General features: G+C 39.8%; 1 protein-coding gene across 1 annotated transcript; it reads left to right on the forward strand.

The window, feature by feature from the left end:
- Positions 1–1,405: 1,405 nt before the first annotated feature.
- LOC310772160 (immunoglobulin lambda-1 light chain-like) lies at positions 1,406–10,995 on the forward strand (the record flags this gene model as incomplete). Its single annotated transcript, XM_083664604.1, has 4 exons — positions 1,406–1,445; positions 1,539–1,864; positions 9,381–9,414; positions 10,605–10,995. The coding sequence occupies 4 exons, from the start codon at positions 1,406–1,408 to the stop codon at positions 10,937–10,939; spliced, it is 735 nt and encodes a 244-aa protein (XP_083520730.1). The 3' UTR covers positions 10,940–10,995.
- Positions 10,996–11,016: the final 21 nt, after the last annotated feature.

The raw sequence follows: 11,016 nt of genomic DNA on the forward strand, positions 1-11,016 counted from the left end.
TCTCTTCTCCCAAATTCACATGTAATCATCAGTCTCAAACAGATTATCGTTTGATGATCAACACTGTGGAGGAGGGAGACTCAGCAGTCTATTACTGTAAAACATGGGACAGCTCTGTTAATGAGTACGTATCACAGTGATTTACACCATGACAAAAACCTCCTCACTAGATACTTCTGCTTTTTGGGGTCTGACACATCTTGACTGAGACTGAAGCCATTCAAACCAATCCCCTCTGTAACATCCTCACATGTAGAATTATAGATCAATTGTTACAAACCATTAAACCTCCACAATGGATTCTCACACATAAATAAATACATTAAAAACAGTAATGTATCATCATATTCTGTGACATTTTCATAAAAAATAAATACTTGCTTTGTTCATCCCTTTGACTGGTTAATACAACACAAAAGTGATTCAGCCTCTTCATGAAACCTTTTCATTTGTTGTTCTGAACTCTTGATGTCAGGTCGGTCTTTCTTTCTTGGGAGAAATCCTCTGGTGTCTGATGTCATTTTACACTTCCAGCATCGTGCAACAGTTAATCAACAGAAACTCATAAACAGTTAATCAACAGAAAGTTGAAACGCATAAACAGTTGATCAACAGAAACTCATAAACAGAGTAAAATCAACCAGTAGTTTGCATGAGCAGCAATAGTCACATCATGGCTGAAGAGATATGAAGAACAATAGAGAAATTCAATCTTCATCAACAGAAACTTGAAGGAAAAAGACTTCAGGCTACTGGTGACATTGTTTGCAGTGTTCTGTGGGAAGTGCAGTGCAGCAACACCACAGCAATAAACAAAGAGGTCCTCAAAGATTTCTCCAATAACATGAGAATCTCATGGATCAACACTTAATCAAAAACATGAGAATCTCATGGATCAGCACTTAATAACCAAATCAAAGGTTTCCCCTCAAGTCCTATGTTCAACAATAAGCTAATGAAAATGCTGCAGTCACTCACCTAGAAAACATAGGTCATCTAGATTCCGCGATTCATAACAGACTTCTCATCAAGTGATAATAATAATGATGATAATAATAATAATAATAATAATTTTAGATATCAATAGCATGTTTCTCTGCCCTGCTATCATAGAAGAGTAGTGTTTATTAGAGATGTACAACGTAAAGGTACGATTAATATGAGCCTGAAGAGCTATGAACTCTCGTGAAGACGAGAGGTTTAGGAATGACTAGATGTTGTCATGTGAAATCAAATACATTATGTAGTAAATTTATTAATGAGAACTGTTCAGTGTTGAAACCCTTCCCCCTCCCCTTCTTCTCTCCTCCTTATAAGCTTCTTCTTCAGTGTCTCCTCTCGTCACTCCAGTGCTGCTCATCTCTCAGCTGGACAGTAAGCAGGTCTACACGACACTATAGACAACATGCTGGGGCTCCTCTGCACTCTCATCACTGCTCTAACATGTAAGGAGGCTGACTTACTGCAGCTTTCAGCTCATGTTGGATTCATCAGCCTGTGTGTTTCTCTTGACTCCATGTCATCTTGTTGTTTCTCAGGTGTGAGTGGTGTGACGGTGGTGACACAGAAGCCTCCTGTTGTGACGCTGAGGAGAGGAGAGACAGCCACCATGGACTGTAACCTGGGGACTGTTACTAATAGTTATGCTTATTGGTATAAACAGGTTCCAGGAGGAGTTCCTCAGTATGTACTGTGGTTTTACCATGGTGTGAGCTCTGTAAGCTATGGCTCTGGTTTCTCCTCTCCCAAATTCACATCTAATCATCAGTCCCAGACAGATTATCGTTTGATGATCAACACTGTGGAGGAGGGAGACTCAGCAGTCTATTACTGTAACACATGGGACGGCTCTGTTAATGAGTACGTATCACAGTGATTTACACCATGACAAAAACCTCCTCACTAGATACTTCTGCTTTTTGGGGTCTGACACATCTTGACTGAGACTGAAGCCATTCAAACCAATCCCCTCTGTAACATCATCACATGTAGAATTATAGATCAATCATTACAAACATTAAACCTCCACAATGGATTCTCACACATAAATAAATACATTAAAAACAGTAATGTATCATCATATTCTGTGACATTTTCATAAAAAATAAATACTTGCTTTGTTCATCCCTTTGACTACAACACAAAAGTGATTCAGCCTCTTCATGAAACCTTTTCATTTGTTATTCTGAACTCTTGGTGTCAGGTCGGTCTTCCTTTCTTGGGAGAAATCCTCTGGTGTCTGATGCCATTTTACACTTCCAGCATCGTGCAACAGTTAATCAACAGAAACTCATAAACAGTTAATCAACAGAAACTCATAAACAGTTAATCAACAGAAAGTTGAAACGCATAAACAGTTGATCAACAGAAACCCATAAACAGAGTAAAATCAACCAGTAGTTTGCATGAGCAGCAATAGTCACATGGCTGAAGAGATATGAAGAACAATAGAGAAATCCAATCTTCATCAACAGAAACTTGAAGGAAAAAGACTTCAGGTTACTGGTGACATTGTGTGATTGCAGTGTTCTGTGGGAAGTGCAGTGCAGCAACACCACAGCAATAAACAAAGAGGTCCTCAAAGATTTCTCCAAAAACATGAGAATCTCATGGATCAACACTTAATAACCAAATCAAAGGTTTCCCCTCAAGTCCTATGTTCAACAATAAGCTCATGAAAATGCTGCAGTCACTCACCTAGAAAACATAGGTCATCTAGATTCCGCGATTCATAACAGACTTCTCATCAAGTGATAATAATAATGATGATAATAATAATAATAATAAAATAATAATTTTAGATATCAATAGCATTTTTCTCTGCCCTGCTATCTTAGAAGATTAGTGTTTATTAGACATGTACAACGTAAAGGTACGATTACAATATGAGCCTGAAGAACTATGAATTCTCGTGAAGACGACAGGTTTGGGAATGACTAGATGTTGTCATGTGAAATCAAATACTATATATGTAGTAAATTTATTAATGAGAACTGTTCAGTGTTGAAATCCTTCCCCCTCCCCTTCTTCTCTCCTCCTTATAAGCTTCTTCTTCAGTGTCTCCTCTCGTCACTCCAGTGCTGCTCATCTCTCAGCTGGACAGTAAGCAGGTCTACACCACACACTATAGACAACATGCTGGGGATCCTCTGCACTCTCATCACTGCTCTAACATGTAAGGAGGCTGACTTACTGCAGCTTTCAGCTCATGTTGGATTAATCAGCCTGTGTGTTTCTCTTGACTCCATGTCATCTTGTTGTTTCTCAGGTGTGAGTGGTGTGACGGTGGTGACACAGAAGCCTCCTGTTGTGACGCTGAGGAGAGGAGAGACAGCCACCATGGACTGTAACCTGGGGACTGTTACTAATAATTATGCTTGGTGGTATAAACAGGTTCCAGGAGGAGTGCCTCAGTATGTACTGATGTTTCATCATAGCTACAGCTCTGTAAACTATGGCTCTGGTTTCTCTTCTCCTAAATTTACATCTAATCATCAGTCCCAGACAGATTATCGTTTGATGATCAACACTGTGGAGGAGGGAGACTCAGCAGTCTATTACTGTAACACATGGGACAGCTCTGTTAATGAACACGTATCACAGTGATTTACACCATGACAAAAACCTCCTCACTAAATGCGCTCACTTCTGCTTTTATTTCTGATCCTTTCACAGAAGGTAACTGAAGCTGAAGCCGTTTCTTAACCAAAGGCCTCTGCAATATGAACACACTACCTGAACAACTGACCATGTGTCTGTTGTGTTTGGAATTTAACTCCTGAAGGAGTTTGCTGCGATGTAAACAGGTTCAGGTGGAGTCCCTCAATGTGCTTGGAGTTGGTAGCATTGTGGTTATTCTTCAGTTTTCATTAACATGTTACCTCTCATAATAAACATTTAGTTTTCAGTCCAAATCAAACTGATATGTTTTAATCTCAAATCAATTTGGAGAAGAGATACTCAACTGACATAATTGTATTGTAAGTCAATGATTGTAACACATGTGATTTTCTGTGAATTGGAGGATCACAGTGATACACAACATTAGCGAAACTGTTGGGATTAACAAATACAATATTATGCATTCAACCCAATAGGCAGACGAAACATATTGACACGTATAGCATTATTATTTTTATAGCCTTACAGTAATACCTGTTGGAAAGAACAGCACATTACATCTCTATCTGCCCATCCTCTCTTTTACTTTCTAATTCAGGTTCTACTGTTTGAAAAGACATCAACTTACAATATGTCAGAAATGTCAGTGACTTTGAGGAGAATCAATCAAACATGTGCATTCTCCTATGCGACTATGAATTGAAAAGACAAACAAACCTTGTACATGGAGCTTGAAGCCTCCCTGTTGACTTAGGAATATTAAATCAGATCAAATTGTCAGTAACCCTCAACACCTTCATCCTTCTTCCACCGATCCTTCTCCAGATCATGTTCAATGACAACATGCTGGACACTCTGCTCTGTCATCAATGTTTTAACATCAGAGAAGCATCAATACAATTAAAATATTTACCTTTAAATTTGTATGTTTTTATTTATTTATCAATTTATCCAGCAACACCGTGCTTCACAGCACAGCTGGGAGCTTCCCAGTACAGCCAGTCTCCTTCTGTTGGCCAGTGAGCAGCTCCACTGGTGCTTCAGTGCTTTGCTTGATGGCTCCTCAACAGTAATTGCAGAGCAATCATTCACTTTCCTCGACATTTTCCAGTGTCTGAGATCTGATCCACTGACCAATCACAGCCCTGCTTCTCTAACCTCTAGGCAACTGCCACCAAAACTTTGATTTTTTTTCTATAGTTGTCAGCTGATCATATTTCACCAGTAATATACCATCACTGTATATACAGTACGTACAGTACAGTGACTTTTTCTAAGGTTTCTTGGCTAAGACCCTCCCCTTTCCTCTCCTCTGTCCCTATAAGTCAGTTGTACAGTGTCTCCTCTCGCCACTCCAGTGCTGCTCATCTCTCAGCTGGACAGTAAGCAGGTCTACACCACACACTATAGACAACATGCTGGGGATCCTCTGCACTCTCATCACTGCTCTAACATGTAAGGAGGCTGATTTACTGCAGCTTTCAGCTCATGTTGGATTCATCAGCCTGTGTGTTTCTTTTGACTCCATGTCATCTTGTTGTTTCTCAGGTGTGAGTGGTGTGACGGTGGTGACACAGAAGCCTCCTGTTTTGACGCTGAGGAGAGGAGAGACAGCCACCATGGACTGTAACCTGGGGACTGTTACTAATCAGGCAGCTCGCTGGTATAAACAGGTTCCAGGAGGAGTTCCTCAGTATGTACTGATGTTTTACCATGGCTGGAGCTCTGTAAGATATGGCTCTGGTTTCTCCTCTCCCAAATTCACATCTAATCATCAGTCTCAAACAGATTATCGTTTGATGATCAACACTGTGGAGGAGGGAGACTCAGCAGTCTATTACTGTAAAACATGGGACACCTCTGTTAATGAGCACGTATCACAGTGATTTACACCATGACAAAAACCTCCTCACGAAATGCGCTCACTTCTGCTTTTATTTCTGATCCTTTCACAGAAGTTAACTGAAGCTGAAGCCGTTCGTTAACCAAAGGCCTCTGCAATATGAACACACTACCTGAACAACTGACCATGTGTCTGTTGTGTTTGGAATTTAACTCCTGAAGGAGTTTGCTGCGATGTAAACAGGTTCAGGTGGAGTCCCTCAATGTGCTTGGAGTTGGTAGCATTATGGTTATTCTTCAGTTTTCGCTAACATGTTACCTCTCATAATAAACATTTAGTTTTCAGTCCAAATCAAACTGATATGAGATATTCAACTGACTAATATTGTAATACATGGAATTCCGGAAATTGGAGGATCACAGTGATACACAACATTAGCAAAACTGTTGGGATCAACAAATACAATATATGCATTCAAACCATATAGGCAGATAAAACGTATTGACAAGCAGCATTATTGTTTTTATAGCCTTACAGTAATACCTGTTGCAAAGCACAGCCCATTACATCTCTATCTGCCCATCCTCTCTTATACTTTCTAATTCAGGTTCTACTGTTTGAAAAGACATCAACTAAATATGTCAGAAATGTCAGTGACTTTGAGGAGAATCATCGTGACTTGAAGTTGAAGCCTCCCTGTTGACTTACGAATATTAAATCAGATCAAATTGTCAATAACCCTCAACACCTTCATCCTTCTTCCACCGATCCTTCTACAGATCATGTTCAATGACAACATCCTGGACACTCTGCTCTGTCATCAATGTTTTAACATCAGAGAAGCATCAATACAATTAAAATATTTACCTTTAAATTTGTATGTTTTTATTTATTTATCAATTTATCCAGCAACACCGTGCTTCACAGCACAGCTGGGAGCTTCCCAGTACAGCCAGTCTCCTTCTGTTGGCCAGTGAGCAGCTCCACTGGTGCTTCAGTGCTTTGCTCGATGGCTCCTCAACAGTAATTGCTGAGCAATCATTCACTTTCCTCGACATTTTCCAAACGTGTCTGAGATGTGATCCACTGACTTTCCAATCACAGCCCTGCTTCTCTAACCTCTAGGCAACTGCCACCAAAACTTAGATTTTTTTTCTATAGTTGTCAGCTGATCATATTTCACCAGTAATATACCATCATCACTTGTGTGTATACAGTACGTACAGTACAGTGACTTTTTCTAAAGTTTCTTGGCTAAGACCCTCCCCTTTCCTCTCCTCTGTCCCTATAAGTCAGTTGTACAGTGTCTCCTCTCGTCACTCCAGTGCTGCTCATCTCTCAGCTGGACAGTAAGCAGGTCTACACCACACACTATAGACAACATGCTGGGGATCCTCTGCACTCTCATCACTGCTCTAACATGTAAGGAGGCTGATTTACTGCAGCTTTCAGCTCATGTTGGATTCATCAGCCTGTGTGTTTCTCTTGACTCCATGTCATCTTGTTGTTTCTCAGGTGTGAGTGGTGTGACGGTGGTGACACAGAAGCCTCCTGTTGTGACGCTGAGGAGAGGAGAGACAGCCACCTTGGACTGTAACCTGGGGACTGTTACTAATACTGATGCTCGCTGGTATAAACAGGTTCCAGGAGGAGTTCCTCAGTATGTACTGAGGTTTCATCATAGCTACGGCAGCACTGTATATTATGGCTCTGGTTTCTCTTCTCCCAAATTCACATCTAATCATCAGTCTCAAACAGATTATCGTTTGATGATCAACACTGTGGAGGAGGGAGACTCAGCAGTCTATTACTGTGAAACATGGGACAGCTCTGTTAATGAACACGTATCACAGTGATTTACACCATGACAAAAACCTCCTCACTAGATACTTCTGCTTTTTGGAGTCTGACACATCTTGACTGAGACTGAAGCCCTTCAAACCAATTCCCTCTGTAACATCCTCACATGTAGAATTATAGATCAATTGTTACAAACCATTAAACCTCCACAGTGGATTAACACACATAAATAAATACATTAAAAACAGTAATGTATCATCATATTCTGTGACACTTTCATAAAAAATAAATACTTGCTTTGTTCATCCCTTTGACTGATTAATACAAGACAAAAGTGATTCAGCCTCTTCATGAAACCTTTTCATTTATTGTTCTGAACTCTTGGTGTCAGGTCGCTCTTTCTTTCTTGGGAGAAATCCTCTGGTGTCTGATGTCATTTTACACTTCCAGCACCGTACAACAGTTAATCAACAGAAACTCATAAACAGTTAATCAACAGAAACTCATAAACAGATAAAAATCAACCAGAAGTTTGCATGAGCTGTGATAGGCACAAGACTTCACAGTAGCTATGGTGACATTGTTTGATTGCAAAGTGATCTGTGAGAAGTGCAGTGCAGAAACACCACAGCAATGAACACTTGTCCCCAAATATTTCTCCAAAACATGAGAATCTCATGGATCAACTTTAAAATAACCAAATCAAACGCTTTTACCGTCAAGTCTGCACGTGCAGTTCAACAATGAGCTAATGAAAATTCAGAGAGTCATGACGGGATTCTCATAAATAATAATAATAATAATAATAATAATAATAATTATTATTATTATTATTATTATTATTATTATTATTATTATTATTATTATTTGGGATCAATATAGCATTATTCGCTGCCCTGCTATCATAGAACATTAGTGTTTATTACAGCTTGAAGGGACCATTATAATATGAGCCTGAATAGCTATGAATTCTCATGAAGAGAAGTTTTGGAATGACTTGATGTTATGTGAAATCAAATACATCATCTATGTAATTTATTAATGGAAAACTGTTCAGTGTTGAAACCCCTCCCCCTCCCATTCTCCTCTCCTCCTTATAAGCTTCTTCTTCAGTGTCTCCTCTCCTCACTCTGGTGCTGCTCATCTCTCAGCTGCAGAGGTCTACACCACACACTATAGACAACATGCTGGGGACCCTCTGCACCATCATCACTGCTCTAACATGTAAGTTATTACTTCTTATTCCTTTTCCAGGCTATAGATCCATCTGTAAACCTTTCACACATGTTTCTGTGTATGTTTGTTGACAGATGTTGAAGGAGTGAAAGTGCTGTCCCAGACGCCTGCTGTCCAGGCAGTTTCTCCAAGTCAAGAGGTCATTATGAGCTGCAACATTGAGAGAGATGATGGACAATACGTCTATTGGTACAAACAGGTTCCTGGTGGGGTTCCTCAGTATGTTCTGAGATTTTACCAGAGTCACACATCGCCTAATTCCTTTGGAACAGGATTCTCCTCCAGTCGATTCAACTCTAAATCCTCATCAACTATAGATTACCAGTTCATCATTAAGCAAGCCGAGGCAGGAGACTCTGCTGAGTATTTCTGTCAGACATGGGATACCTCTAATTCTGCTAATGCAGCTGTATCACAGTGAGTCACACCATGACAAAAACCTATCTGCAGCTTTGATGGATGTTGCGCCAAATCAAACAAAGCCGAAACAGCAAACCTGGAACAAAACAAGACCGGATGTTGAACAAAAGCCTCTATGAGTCAAGACATATGGAATATTCCCATCAACATCTGGAAGAAACTGCTGGATTGTGTGAATGAACTAGACTCTTATCAAGGACAGCATCATCACCATCATCACTATGATTCCAATGATAATATCTGGACTTTAACATTCCCAGGAAACCAAAATGATGCAGCAGAGATTTCAGAGTCAATGTTGAAGTCCAGCGAGGTTTTGGAAATATGGGCTCATGAAGGGAACGAGATGTTGACAGTGGAAGTTAGATTGTTTCTGAAGAGGGAGTTTCAGTTCCACTCGCCTCATTAGTGAGAGTCTGGAGGTTTTTGTACGGCCATGTGTGCAAACTGAATCACTGTGGTATTCGGACAGGGCACCAAGCTGATTGTGACAGGTGAGTACTGTTTAACTGCTCATAATAGATGATACTTCTGTTATTTCTTTAGTGTGTTAGTAGAAGACAGCCTAATGAAGTCATGTGTTAATGATTTGTAATATTTAAATCTCGCATTCAATGACACTTTAAGCTTTTACATCTGCTTTGATATCAAGCAGGTATGTCATGGTCAGGGTCACACTCACAATATCGGAAATGTTTTCTATAGTTTTCTACAATTATTTTATTGTAGTGGAATTCAAGATTGTTACTTTATCATACACACAAAATTCAAATTTTGCAAGATTCAATATTTTGTCACAAGTAATTAACACAAGGAATTAAATAATAATTAGTTTAATTTGGTAAAATAAAAAGTAATACTTATAATTCTGATCGAATTATATCCTCTTTCAAGAAGGCAAAGTAGCCATGTTGACGTGTATGAAAGTATGTTTTCTTCAATGGTGAATATGCATTGTTTGATATTGTACTTTTACACAATGAATGATAACATAATAAATGGAAAATAATTATGGTGTTTTATAAAGAACAATAATTAAGTTAATATCTTGGTTTGCAAATTGAAACAGTTTTACAAAATGAATCATCTGAATTTCAGAGCTGAAGTGAACTGAGTAATGAAATGGAAATGATTTAGTTCCCAAATAGATTGATAACATTTTGAAAATGAGCTCTGCTGATGATTTCTTTTTGCACACTTGGCGGCAAACTGGACTGGTTTAGTTCTTCAAAGAGATTATTTCAAATTGTGATCACAATTTATTACAATACTGTAGATCAATAGTTCTCAACTGGTGGGTCGTGACCCAAAACTGGGTCCTGCGGCCGTTTTGAGTGGGTCGCGGATGTGTGGATGAAAAAAAAAGTTCTACTCCTTGAGGTCGCTGGTGTCCGAGAGAAGCCAGAGAGAAGATACTGCATGGTATCCTCTGAAACAGAGCTAAGAAATCCATTGGTACCATCTCATCCTAGATCATCAGGAAGGGGCTAAATAGCCTAATGCTCCAAAATAGGCAAACATTTTGTCAAAAGGAAACAATGGCATGTCCATCACCAGTTTAAACTTTAAAATGTGGGCCGTGGGGCTAGAGCACTTGATGAACCACTGCTGTAGATTATCATGGTATTTTCTTTACATTCCTGACTGTGTTGATTGTTTGGGTGAATGTCTCCATCTCCTGCAGACTCCACCCTCACTCCTCCTGTCTTGACAATCTTCCCTCCATCCACTGATGAGCTCCAGGCCAACAGAGCCTCTCTGGTCTGTCTGGCCAGCCTGTCCAGTCCGTCTTTGAGTTTAGCAGATGTTACCTGGATGGCTGATGGGAGTCAGGTGAGCAGTGGGGTCTCTACCAGCACCGCTGTTCAGCAACCATCAGGCCAGACCTTCCAAATCAGCAGCTATCTGTCCATCCAGACATCAGACTGGAACAAGGAGAAGGTCTACACATGTAAAGTGTCTGTGGGCTCCAACGCTTCCGAGAAAACCATCAAGAAGTCGGACTGCGGCAGTGAATAGTAGCTGCCATAATTACCATTTCAAATCTGCTTCTTTAATTCTTGCTTGTGCTGTTTGGGCATTACAAGGTTGACATT

The sequence above is a fragment of the Poromitra crassiceps genome, assembly GCF_964638095.1.
Source record: "Poromitra crassiceps genome assembly, contig: HAP1_SCAFFOLD_2129, whole genome shotgun sequence".
In the NCBI taxonomy this organism is placed as follows: Eukaryota; Metazoa; Chordata; class Actinopteri; order Beryciformes; family Melamphaidae; genus Poromitra; species Poromitra crassiceps.